Source organism: Trachymyrmex cornetzi, unplaced genomic scaffold, assembly GCF_001594075.2.
Source record: "Trachymyrmex cornetzi isolate Tcor2-1 unplaced genomic scaffold, Tcor1.1 scaffold65, whole genome shotgun sequence".
Lineage (NCBI taxonomy): Eukaryota > Metazoa > Arthropoda > Insecta > Hymenoptera > Formicidae > Trachymyrmex > Trachymyrmex cornetzi.
In genome coordinates this window covers 275363-289493 of record NW_017299970.1, presented here as the reverse complement: position 1 = coordinate 289493, position 14131 = coordinate 275363, and the positions used below count along the sequence as shown (strand labels likewise).

Genomic DNA, 14131 nt, shown 5'->3' with positions numbered 1-14131 from the left:
AGTGGTTAGGAGAGAAATAAATTCTGATAGATAATAAAATTACTTAATTAATATTAAGAATAATTTTTGTAAAATAACATATGAATTTTTATTATTATTATGCATATAAAATATTATTTATTACTGTACTAATAACTAAAGTACTAAATAATATCAGAGTTGATTTCCTTTTCATAATTAGCAGTTTAAAAGTAGCTGATGGATATACATATTGCGGACACAAATAACGAACTAACTTCTAACTCGTATCACTATTCATCTGAGAATGCAGAAATTAATATTGATAATATCATCGCTGCTGTAACCCAACTAAATACCAGAATCTTTCGATTACGAGAAGAAATCATCGCATTTAAAAATGGAAACATAATTCATTCAGCTGTAACGAATAATTTAACAAGGTATAATTAGTGAGAAATTAAGATATTTTTACAATTTTTGTAAATAAATAGACGTAAATGCATTTTTATTACTTAGAATATATTGTAAATATTGGATATATACGAAAAGAACGGTTTTACTGAAATATTAAAAAATTTAACTAAATCTGAAAATACTTTCGTTAAATCATCAAAATAATTACGTAGAACGCTTAAACATTGATAACAATAATGCTGCAAAAAGTTTTGACATTTTAGTAATCAGTTTATGTGTCTTATCTAATTAATAATTTAAACATTAATTATTTTCAGATCTGCATTTATTTGTTGCTATTATTATAGTTACCTTTTTAGATAATTTAGCAAAACCATTTTTTCCATGAATAAATATGGAATCGACTTTTCTTTAATGCAATCAAATTCGTTAAAAAATTAATCCTTAAATTATTCTTCGCTGGTTTTGCCATTAAAATATGGTCTACCTTCTAAACTGTGAAATTTATATTCAAAATAATAAGAGCAAATTGACTTGCAACTTATATATTTTTATTACCGATTAATACTTCACGCATGAAAACATTTTGATGTTCCAGTTTAACACCAGCAGGATTTAATCATTCGACGAAAAAGGGAGAAAATCGAACGGATGCACGGTACGAGCCGCGAAGAAATTTTAAGAGGGACGATTCGCCAGGCGGCACTGATTTATCCGCTCGTTTATCATTCGCGAAACGTGCACGGGAAGTAAAAGCGGCGAACGAGGCGGCCGTATTTAAAGAGGATTACCCGCGTGACGATAAATCAATCGAAGATGATGAACGGCCAAATAGATCGCGCGTGTCTGAACCGTCGGGAACGTATCGAAAGTCCATTTCGGACGCCGAAAAATCGGGGAAAGAAACCGATGAGAGACCGGGAGATGCAAGAGACACTGGGGACGCGAGAACTTCACGTGTTGCAAATGAGAAGCTGAGGAAGCTTAACGAGAAACGAAACGAGGTCGTTAACGAGACGGGCTGTAGTCCTGCGAATGTTTTTACACCCAAAATTAAGAGAAAAAGAATTTCTAGAGGCGTACAATGCGTTTCAATCGGATATCGTAATCATGTAGGTCGATTTTTTCTCAACTGCTTTAAATTGAAATCGAAAAGACACAGTTTGAGGCGAAAAGCAAAGAGGAAAAAAGCTTCGGCGAATAAATTTGATGTTGAACCACGAATTGAAGTGAATAGATTGCCAGGTGCGACAACAATAAGCAACGAATCTCATAACGTGACGAAAGAAAAAGTAAGTGATATAAATGCAAAGAAAGACGAGTTTGAGAAGATGAATGAGAAGAAAATAGAAACAACCACTTATGGAAATGATAATGGATTATTCGTACAAATGCAAAATATGCATGACGAAAAACCGAAAAATGATTTGAAGTATCGCAAAGTGAAAATAAATCTTCTTGAAAAGTTGCGGCTGAGAAGAGCTTTAATACATAAAAATGATTCAAAAGCGCAACAAAACGAATTACGACATGAATCTCGAAATCATAAAGAAGAAATTGTCAAACTTAGTTCCGAAAATAAAAAAGTGAACTGCGCTCGTAAACGCAAAGACAACTCACAAAGTGTAAAAATCGATTGCGAAATGGATTCGAGTAATAGATGGAAAACCATTATAACTGCTGATGGAGAAAGTGATATAAATAAAATCAAAGAAAGATTGGATTCATGTATTGCCGAATTAAACGGAATAATTGGGGACGTTTGTGAGATATTTGGCAATAAGAAAGAAGTAGCAAAGAATTTCTAAAGGTATTTTAACTCGTCAAGTTATTTGTATCGTTTTTGCGGTAATAAATTAAAATATGGATAGGATATATTTTTTTTTTTTTATAATAAACTTTATTAATTTTATATCCCAGACAGCACACAATATTTACAAAATATTTAGAAATATTTATAAGATTTATTTTAAATATTTTGTAAATATTTTTGTGGTTTTAGATTGCACAGATCATAAATATTTATTATAAATATTATGAAATACTTATTAGAATATAGTTATAGTAAATACAATAAAAATACTTAATGAGACATTATAATTCAAATAAAAAATATTTATTAGAAATATTTATTTATATTTACCATAAATATTGCATAAAATACTTAGTCTATATATTTTAATAATATTTCGAATAAAGCTTTATGTAAAATATATATAAAATATCTATATAACATTTCAAAAAATGAATATTAATAAATATTTATCATAAATATTTCTGTACTGACTGGGACCTACATTTTAATTCATCAATTAAAAAGAAATATTGTAACTCTAGTGTTAGTTGTAGAAATACTGCAACTCTATCGATTGAGCTAATTGTTGACTAAATTAAAGTGACTAAATTAAACTAAAGTCTTAATTAATGCATTGTCTACAACACATGGAGTAAGAAGAGTAAAAAATTGACCAATCACAATCGATTATTCTTCTCATAATCGACTGTGATTGGCCAATTTCTTATCCTTACTTCTTACTCCGTGTATGTAGAGACACATGCCTGCATCTAAAATAGCAGACGACGTACCATACACACATATCACAAACGTGGTGAGTAAATGGAGTGAATTTTTAAAACGGTATTCTTTCTGCGAATATGCGCGTTGTTTTTCGCGAAACTTACGGGAACGAGAAAGAGATAGTTTATTTGAAACCAAACGGTAAGGCATTCGTGATGTACTTGATAATAATCGATCAAATCATCCTCTACATATCATAGCAGCCACATCTTGACTCCGTATTGATTTGTTGACAGTTGACACCTGTTGGCCAGATGGTTTCAGCACAAGTGAAAGAAAATTCGGTCTCACCGAATCACAAACAGTTCATTCTCGGATTACGTCTGTCTTCAAACAGATATTTTTGCCACAAGGATATCCGGACAGTGTGCATCCTGACTACACGGCGTATCAGATATGGGACACGGTGCAGGTTAGCTTAAATCTCCAAGTAAACGTATTTGATATATGTTTGGTTGATACGCTACAATTATGTTATTATAATACAGTATTATTATAATATATTATAATGTAAGATTTTTCTTATTCTATTTTGCATTGATAAAGTGATTTATGAAGAAAAAAATTAATATTTTACAGGCTTTTGCGAGTACTATAACAGGTACGCTGACGACTCATTCTATAATGAAAGGGATAGGAGTTGGAGAGTCAAATGCTACACCTTTGGCAGCAGCAATAACGTGGATCTTGAAAAGTGGCACTGGGATGATTGGGAGTATAACGTTTGCATGGTGGAATGGGTAAAGAATAGACAACAACGGATATTCTCTAAAAATATTTGTTACGCAATGCTTAACAAACTACTTGTACTTTTGTTAAGTAATGCTAAACAAGGTTTTGCTTCTTTCTATTATAGAACTAAATTAGATGGACAATGTAAAAAATGGAGGCTATTTGCTGATATTTTGGATGATATAGCCAAAGGAATAGAATTACTTGTACCATATTTCTCCTCATATTCTGTTATAATTTTGTGTATTTCGACCACTATGAAGTCCATTGTCGGTGTTGCTGGTGGGGCTACGAGAACAGCATTGATTCATCATCAGGTATAATTATTCGTATAGATATATATATTAGCTTTGTGCTAAGATCACTTTCTTGTCATAGGCGATACAAAATAATGTGGCAGATGTCTCTGCAAAAGATGGAAGTCAAGAGACTTGTGTAAATCTAATCGCATCATTCCTTGGAATCTTTATATTATCTTTATTTCACGATGGACAGTATGTATTTAGTATACTTATCGTATCTGATTACTATTACGAATTCTTTTAATAATGATGAAGTGATATATATATTTATATATAGATATGTATTAGAACTGTATCTCTTCCTGGTAGCAGTCCATCTCTATGCAAATTATTCGGCGGTTAAAGCGTTATGTTTAGATACACTCAATGAAGATCGTCTGGCTATAATTGTTAAAAAATACATGATGAACGAGCAGATTACTGAGCCATGGAAAGTAAATAAGGAAGAATCAGTATTTCTACTAAAAAATCCTAGTAAGATATTAAAATTATTTGATCATTTGTTTTTTCACTGTATATAAGAAAAAAAATTTCTAACAGTTTATGGATATTATTTTTAGCCAGAAACATACACGGTTTTGATATAAAAATTGGTGTATCATTCGCAAATATTTTGAAAAAAAATATAATTTCACTCACAGAAATGGAATTTTTATTAAAATTCTTTGAAAATAAGAAGTATATAATAATGATAGATATTGAAAAAAGGAATATATTTGTAATTCTCAAAAAAGATATACAGTCTATCGAAATATTGGAAGCATACTTTTATGCTTCCATGTGTGCTTTCTACCTTTGTATAGCAAGAAAAATACCAATAGTAAGAAATCAAAGCTCTTTTTATATTTTTTGTTACTTATGCATATTTTATTGTAATTATATTGTGATATCACACAGGATATGCTATTGAAGTCTGAAACATCCGAAATATCATATTCATTGCTGAATATATATGTCCTGCAAAGGATACATACTGTTTCACATTGGGACATGTCAATAACTTTACAAAGTGTCAGTGCTACAGATGTAACTGTCTCTAATGAGTATAAAACATTCCTAAACAATCTAAAAATAAATGGTATGTAATAATTTCATTAAATAAATAATGATTTAACATTAAGTACAACTATAAGTATCTACTAATAATTCTAGGATGGAAAACGGAAACAAATCTATTAGCAATTGGAGCATGGAGATTTTCCATGGATAATAATGGCTAATTATTAGACAATTATTTGAATCATATTAAAAATAAATTGTTGAGAGAGAGAGAGAGAGAGAGGAAAGAAAAACAATTATTCTTATAATTCATTATTCTTTAATATTAAAATAATTTACTACTTAGTAATCAAAAAATAAAAATAATATATGAGAATAAAGCCACTTTGGAAAATAGATAAGGAAATAATTTTATTTCCAACAATTTATAAAAATATAACACGCCTGTCATACTGTACAAAATATTATGGTCTTGGACTATGATTCCTCCTCCGTTCTAGGTCCAGTCTGTGATAAATGTTTTACTATATCTACCCAGTTCCATCCTCGCTGTCTTTCACCTTTGCCATCTGCTTTGTTCCACTGTCTACGCTTCTGGGCTTTACTTAAATGTTCCTTCTTCGGTTTCTTTATCGTTTCCTCGACCTTAGGAGTATTAAGATATCATTTTGTTTGCAACAATTTCTAGTAATAATAAATCATATAATGGAATGGATATACCTGTTGGTTCTCTTCCGTAGTTTTCAGCTTACTAGTATGTAAATTTATATCGGCAACTGAGTCGGGTTGCATGCACACTAAGTCTGCATAATGTTCTTGGACAGATTGAAATAATGTATATGTCATAGCGCTACCTAACCACTGCTCAGCCTCTGCCTCTACGTGATTCATCACCTTGTCCTTGACCTCTTGTAAACTATATTCCAATTATTCGTCTTTGACCAAAGTAATCAAATGAGCAAAAATAGTTGAATGATTGCTTGGCTGCACTTACATATGTTTATTGTAAAATGTATTCATATTGATAGTCGGTTTCTCTGTAGGATATGTTGCACCCCATGAGATTTCCAATAGAAATGACTTCATATCATTATCTTCTCCATACTACATAAAAAAAATCACTGACTAATATATATAATTTATTTCAATTCCAAATTTGCCTGACATGCAATTAAGAAACACTTATAAAGTAGTGCAGTATAGCAAACTACTTTTTAATTCCATTTTATGATTAAAATTAAGAGAGTATTAATTTTTTCTTTTATAATTATGAAATGGAACAAATGTTATATATTTAAATGATACCTTGAAGAGATACAAAGAAAAAATTTTGAATACTACTTAATGAATGAAGTATACTTTTGTGTCAAAATAGAGTTATTTAATACAAATATTCTTTGTATTGTACATTACAATTTACGCTGAATTATTTCACATAAAAGTGCTCAATTCTGACAAAGTTACAAAAGAAAGCTACAAAATAAAAGATATTCTTGCACCTTGTATTGAAATATCGTGGGTGTCAGCTGTTTAAAAGCCGGATCGCCCTCGTATATCGAGAGTAATACTTCTCTTTCCTCCTCTTGAAGCTCAGCATCGCTCATCTCCCTTTCCTGGACTAGATTCCGAACGATCGCACCACGCTCAAGTGCCACTGCGTGAATTTTTAGGTTAGAAAATTATTACATCCTTCACAACTATAGACGTAATAAGTACTAATTACGTCCAATTGTCTACGTTTGAAAATCTGAATAAACAATGACACTTGACCAGATTATACATACATATATACTAAAAAGAGATAAAGATGCCACCTCTCTTTGCCATTTCACGACACTAGCGCTAATATTGGGAGATCGTAGGACGAATGAATTACATCCTTAGAACAGAGCATGCGTAAATCGTACACGTCATCAACCACGTGACTGATCTCGATATAAATTATATGTGTATATTTTTTATTATCATATTTTCTCATATTGATAACATTTAAAATATATTAAATATTATATGTTGTACATATATATAATATTATAATTATTACAATATATATCTATATAAAATTTTTAGAAACAATAATAAATTTTGTATCATATATGGTAGAATTATATAAAGATAAACAGTAGTTTTGTTTTCTTACAGGATAGCTACTAATAAAGTAAAAGACTCTCTGATTTTAGAGTGATTCCTCATTCAAATTCAAGACAAAAATTTTATATGACCAGTATATATTCGAAACGGATTTAGAGTGTGAAATTAGGGTATGAAATTTCCTTCCTAAAACGAAGGAAATTTGGTTTTTTTTTAAATCTTTTAGTTACTTATAGTAGCCACTCTAATATATATGTTATATTATAGATTCAAATATATTCGTTAGTTTTCTAAATGTTATTTCACCAATCTCAAAAATCTTTCAAATCTCAAAAATTGGATCAATATAAAAACGAATCTCTTGAATTTTTAACAACTTGAATTTGTTTAACACGTTTGTCAAGGAATTGAATCGATCTCGGACAGTTTCCTCGCATTAAAATATTATACTCATTAATACATAATTTTATTTCAGAAGTTTAAAGTGTGCGAGATATTCCAGTTGTCATAATTAAAAAGCATTCCATCCATATTTCTAAATAATTAACAGAAAAGATGTTATAAGTGTTTTTGTAAAATTATTCAAAAATTACTCTAATAAAATAATTGGAACTTGCATTCAGTACTTTTAGATATTCATTTGCCTTTTTTAAAAATAAGTATATACAATAATAAAATATGACTGACTGTGCATACTGACTCTATAACATATCGCAACTTATATAATATTACGTATTATTTTTGATGAGAAATAATATTCACTTGTACTATCATGACATTGCTCGAAAAATAAGAAGAAAAAGAAATTTTAGGTGGAAAAAGAGATCTAGAAAATTGCGGGAAGTTACCTTAGAATTTTGTTATAATGTTATAATGTTTATCTCGTCGTTTTCAGAGAAAAAAGAGAATCATACTTCATCAATTTTTTGTGCTCGTCTGCACCTTTTCCCAGGGGTATAACGCTTGAAGAAGCGGATCGATTCCCAACTTAATATAATTGCGTACGAAAAGTACAAATACACGTCCGGTGCAAAAGGGCAATTTGCGACACCTACTTTTTTTCTTCGCTGACGAAATGATAGAAATTTCTCGTACAAGATAATAATGGGAGTGGAGAGGGAGGAGATAATTTGTCGTTTATGTTTTTCCGTATCTCAGGTATTTTTTCAATTGTCGTCGAATCACCAGAATAGATGGAGTTCTCTCTCCTCTCTCTCTCTCTCTCTCTCTCTCTCTCTCTCTCTCTCTCTCTCTATCTATCTATCTATCTATCTATCTATCTCTCTGTAGATCAACATTATAAAGTGAATCGTTTAGTGTTGTCCGTATACGGACTATGGCCTTATCAGAGCTGAACGATGAACACCTGGATTAAGCGAGTATTCATACAATTTTTATTATTATTTTGTCTTTATTCTCTCAGGTAAATCATACTAAAGTAAATCTTATCAATTTTGTTTCCATTTCTAATTATTTTTTATACATATAATAGGTATATTTACTATGCATTATAGAATTTCTACGTCATTATAGAATTAATTTCTTTCTTTCTTGATAACATTAACAATGAGAAATGTAAAAATGTTTCTCAGTATTCTTATATTTCCAAGACGATCTTTAAATAAAATTTATTAAAATAAAATGTATTTATATATATATCTTTTGTAAAGTTTAACTCATATTATTAGATTATTAATTAAAATAGATTAATTAAAATTTTAGAAATTAAAATATAAATTAAATAGGTCTTTATTTTCTATAATGACTTTATAAGGTAAAGGATAGTTTCGAATGAAAGATATTGTTCTAGGCAGCTAGAATTTGCAGACAGAATTAACGGCAGATTTTATATTTGATTGTCTACCTATTATCAGTTCTGTTATTGGTGCAACAGTATAATTCCTGAATCGTATAATAATCAACGACAAAGTAAGAAATATATAGTAATTTCTGTGTACTTGGTCAAAATATACAATACTAAAAAAAAATTATAATTATTTTTGTACTATTTGTGAATGGAATGACCAGAATTTGCAGCTGAAGAATTTATTTGATCGAATTAAAATCGATTGTGAGAATGCGAGATCTCAAAATGAGATTGAAATTATGCAAGCAAACATCATGAGCACAAGAACAATGACAAAATTGTTTTTGAGTAAATGAAATCTTGGTTTCATTATCGGGTTTCACAAATCGGGAAAATTTATACTTTATATCTATCGTTGTAATAATTACGTCATATAAGATAACCGACCCTATACATGCCCTTACTAAGAGTTTTTTTCTAATTTTTTGTTGAGTCCAAAATTGGAAATTAGTGGTCATATTTAAAAGAAGAAACATTTTTGAACGTTAATAAAAATATAAAACATTTTTTAATATTTATATAAATGTAAAGATTAAAAAGAATAGCGTTCCACACATTCATATGTATCCAATATGACCTAAATATATATTTCCCTCTTTTACATAGAAAAATTTCAAACAAAGTGATCTAATATTATTTTTGTAAGATGGTAAAATTAACATATTGACATGTTTATTTAACATATAAGAATACACAAAAAATTATTTTCCAAACAATGGACTTATCTACTTTTATATTTATCTACTTATTTCTATAATATTTAGTAGATGAATTAGAATCCATAGAATTATTAGAATAACGAAGATCACAAGTAGATAGCGCAATGTATTTTATTAAGTTTTAATACAATTTTAAATTACACTTTACTATGTCTTGTATTTTCGATGGACCACAACATGATTTCGACATAACTTTTATTATGGTAATACTAATTTTTATCACATAAATAAAGTAATTTTTGTTAAAAGCCAGTGCTTAAGCCATATTCTAACATGAAAACAGTTAATTTTTACTATAGTACTCAAACAAAATTTGCTAGGTATATATTTTTTATTTATCTTTAATACTAACTTTTATTCAACAAGTTTTGATTTTGTAATAAAAAATTTTTACTATGAAACAGTGTAAAAATTATGTTGCATTATTGTTTTTAAAAAAATATCTATATTATTTAAACTTATAATTGTCATGATAGTCCGCAGCTTCTACAACATTATAGTAATTTTAAATATAAAATTTTCTCCGTGTACCACATGGCTTGTCGAATCACGTATGTGCAGGGCAACAAGTGTATATGTATGTATGCAATTTTTTTCCACATTATATGTTACAGATGACGGATTTCTTCTGCAGAACAGTATTGCATTTATTTTATTCTGATCATTCATCACCAGATAATAATTGTTTAGTTTCAGCAACTTCCCGATTTACCCCGTATATACGATAAACGCAGCGTGCATGTGTATACACTTTTAGCTACGCGAACATAGAATGATAAATCGTTTCTTTCAGGTACGTTTTACGTCAAATAAATATATGATACCGCAAGTACCAATCTTTTTTAGCGAAACGTATTATTAATTTGCGAACGTTTTTTATAATCTAAGGTTTGTGGACATTGTTTAATCATGTTACAGTTTGAGCATCTTCGTTGAATCGTTATCTACAATGATCGTAATGGGCTTCACTATGGTACAAGCGAATGTTCCTTATCGAATATCTGAATTAATTAATGTATAACTGTCGAGCAAAATTAATAAATAAGATTAAGCCGCGATGAGAATTTCAATTTCAAACAATTAGCACAGCTATTACTGTTTAGATAATTAAATTCTCCGGATCGTCGGATCAGTTAGCTAGATCCTTTGATTATACTATTGGACAAATGATTTACATGTTTATGTACAATTATATGGGTCAGCAATTAATTAACAAGAACACACAGCTGTGCATGAAGATGTAAGTGTCAGCACACGTACAAACACACGCACACATACACACACATATATATGTGAGTATGTATATTACGTTAATCGTACATACACATTAATATATAATTTTTTATTAAGAGAACAGTAATTTTTTCTCTTTTTGACGTGAAATTTTAATCATTGAAAATTTGAACAGATTTTGAGATCGACATAAACTTTTAGATATTATGCAAAATGGTATAATATATCTGTGTGGAAACAAAAAATGATGCTACTTATTATATTGAGATGCATGCGTACAATTACCATTAATGTTTACAATATCTACATTCTGAGCTTAGAAAATTTTTCGACGGTAAGCGAAAATGATACAGATAAAAAAACCATGAATTTCTCTTCTTCGTCATGACCCACGATGCAAATTCTGTTTCAAGATCGTGCTTTCAGCCGCGTCAATTTGTATGCTGCTGAGACGCTTGTGTGTGTAAAAAACTATTTTATAAATGATTTAAGAGATAGTGTTGTGTGTGTTTTTTGTTGTAAATGTGTATGTGTATTGTATTTTACGAAATTATCGTACAATATATTTTTCTTGAGTCTCAAATATCGTACTAATATCATACTATTTCCATCCTACACCCGCATACATATATATACGAAGATAACTGTCGATATGCAAGAGCTGTTCTTTTTCTCTTATAATAATTATATACAATTTCGTGTACGGAGATCGCCGGTAAAATGTTTCTTCGTACATCTTTATTTCTAACAATTGTAATAGATCAATAGTAAAATTATATTATTGCACGTTTCTCCTAGCAATAAAAAATTCTTCGGATGTAGAGGAAAGACTCCTATTATGAGATACCGAGTTTATTTTGGGTAAATGCTAGAAATCTATGGGCAGAATTTAAAATAATAATAGGTCATTTGGAAGGGAATTTAATAAGCTGTAAGATAATGTTATATAAAATTTAATTTAAATTTCATTTTTTTTTAAATTAAAGAAATGTAAAAAGTGAGCAAATCGCAAAGTCACAAAATTGTGCTCCTAATATGAGATGCCCCGAGAAATCAATAGTAAAACCCAAAGTATATCAGTATTGCAATTAAAAAACTTTATGTAATGTTTCTAAAATACAAACAAACACAGCCAGCGTGCGCAAAAATGAGTATGCGATAGATTATATCCAGAACTCGTCTTCAGATAGTTGAAATCAAGCATCGCAGAAATAGGCACTCGACAGTTGTTCTTTTTATTAATGTACAATAACATTTATACTTTAGCAACGATTTTCACTATACATACGAGCATGGGTTATTTCATATTAGAAATATCCTGAGTATCTCATATTACGATTTCCATGCCTTACGGTTTTGCGATCATCAAATCTAACTTCTGTAATTAAGCAATTCAACACATCCCGTATTTTTCTATTAGTACGATCTTACTCTACCATTCAAATCTAACTTCTGTAATTAAGCAATTCAACATATCCCGTATTTTTCTATTAGTACGATCTTACTCTACCACTATATGACAAATTTATTACCAAATATTTATTCATTAAATAATAAACAAGATTTAAAGACTCATTTTAATGAAGACATCCAAATTCTCAAATCTTTTTTTACAATGACTACAGGCATGATTTACTATAATGAATGACTACAGGCATGATTTTCAATAATGAACTTTCTACTAAATAGTTTTCAATCCAAGAACAATAAATTTAAGGTGAAGCCAATAGATAGCGTTTATTAGTTTAGCAGAAACGTCGCTATCTCATATTAAGCGCCTATCTCATAATAGGGGACTTTCCTCTATACATAACTTATATTTTAGAATATTTAAACAAATGCGTAAATCAATATAAACGTACAAGAACAAATGTAATATTTCGGGCTATTGTTACATCGAAAGGAAAATACTAATTACTTATAATAGATTTTTACTGCATTAAAAAGATGTGTTTTAATATAGACGATATTTAGTAAATATACTTTAATATATACTTACTATATATTAGATGCGCTAAACCATCACTGGAGAGATATAATTAATTAAAGAAATATAATTAAAAAAACAGAAATTTTAATTACTTTTAAGAAAAGATTTTTCGGTAAACTTCAATTATATTTCGTAAGTTCGTAACGCTATTTCAATTATATTATGAGATGTTGAAGAAATCGATTAGCATGCAAGAATCATTCAAGTATCGTTGTCTTTCTTACGTAATAATAGAGAACATTTCTAAACAATATGCTAAATCGAAATATATCAGCTATCGACCATGACTGTGGTGAGCAAATATGACTGTATAACAATGCACTGCTACCGGATACATGTACTGATTGAATCTCATGCCATATTCCACACGAAAGAGAAATTTTGATGCAATTGATATACCTATAGACTATAGGGGATTCAGTCATATTCAGCACATATCCTCCTCCATCACAATATAATATACATGAAAACTAGGAAAAACGATATGCTTGGTTAGATTTTTAAAGCATATTTTTAATTATAGTTTTAAAATAAAAAGATTCTCTTCTCGCAACTAATTATACCTTTTTACAGGAGAGTTACACATTTTTTTACATTTCAACCCTTTTGCATAGTCTCACGTTCTCGCTGTGAGATGACGCCACTTGTACAGTGGTTCAGCGAATGAGTTCTGTTCTAATAATGTCCATTTCTATCAATGTAGATTAACTTTTTCAATTTAACTCATTTTTGATCTTTTCCTGGTTTTAAGAATTAGAAAGAAGTAACGAGCAATTTATTAAACCCAGATTAAAGTTAATTTACATTGATAGAAATGGACATAAATCTTTAGAGTTTTACATTGTTAAATGCATTATCAAACATAATGTGATATTAATTTTAATGCATTTCCGAACAGCGAATCTTCTTCTACGAGCGAAACATAAAAGACAAAAATTTTCCCGCAGTTTTAACGATTTTTAACTTGTTACTTTTTGATGAATCATCGTCATTTTTTGCCATTAAAAGAAGACGAAGAGATGAGAATTTAATAAAATACTAGACACTCTTCAATATTTTTATCGTACGATTTATTTAGAATTTTATGAATGACAAATCAATTATAACAAATAATGCTGAATAATATTTAAATGATTATTGATAATGATTTTGTTGCGATCCTAATTCAAGTAGCACACACACTGAAAAAAAATATAGTCAATTTTAATAAATATTTAGTTGAATACTGCCAACCAAATATTTATT

At 29.3% G+C, this 14131-nt stretch overlaps 3 protein-coding genes across 5 annotated transcripts; 2 read left to right on the top strand and 1 right to left on the bottom strand.

Moving 5' to 3' along the window:
- Window positions 1-142: 142 nt before the first annotated feature.
- On the top strand, window positions 143-2183 carry LOC108767106 (uncharacterized). Its single transcript, XM_018516804.1, has 2 exons — window positions 143-401; window positions 974-2183. Exons 1-2 carry the CDS (start codon window positions 199-201, stop codon window positions 2181-2183), a joined length of 1413 nt encoding a protein of 470 aa, XP_018372306.1. The 5' UTR covers window positions 143-198.
- Window positions 2184-2947: 764 nt separating this feature from the next.
- On the top strand, window positions 2948-5269 carry LOC108767113 (RUS1 family protein C16orf58 homolog). The gene is made up of 9 exons (XM_018516814.1): window positions 2948-3094; window positions 3190-3365; window positions 3533-3693; window positions 3810-4002; window positions 4064-4179; window positions 4265-4461; window positions 4548-4807; window positions 4885-5065; window positions 5140-5269. The coding sequence occupies exons 1-9, from the start codon at window positions 3031-3033 to the stop codon at window positions 5205-5207; spliced, it is 1416 nt and encodes a 471-aa protein (XP_018372316.1). The 5' UTR covers window positions 2948-3030; the 3' UTR covers window positions 5208-5269.
- A 104-nt stretch (window positions 5270-5373) lies between these two features.
- LOC108767114 (RWD domain-containing protein 4) lies at window positions 5374-6883 on the bottom strand. 3 transcript variants are annotated; one of them, XM_018516818.1, is made up of 5 exons: window positions 6710-6732; window positions 6486-6640; window positions 5981-6090; window positions 5707-5902; window positions 5374-5631 (listed from the first exon to the last, which is right to left on the bottom strand). In XM_018516818.1, exons 2-5 carry the CDS (start codon window positions 6588-6590, stop codon window positions 5464-5466), a joined length of 579 nt encoding a protein of 192 aa, XP_018372320.1. In that variant the 5' UTR covers window positions 6591-6640; window positions 6710-6732; the 3' UTR covers window positions 5374-5463. The 3 variants fall into 3 exon arrangements, with proteins under 3 accessions (XP_018372320.1, XP_018372319.1, XP_018372318.1); XM_018516817.1 differs by lacking the exon at window positions 6710-6732 and adding an exon at window positions 6771-6883 and having other exon boundaries at window positions 5375-5631; XM_018516816.1 differs by having other exon boundaries at window positions 5375-5631; window positions 6486-6760.
- Window positions 6884-14131: the final 7248 nt, after the last annotated feature.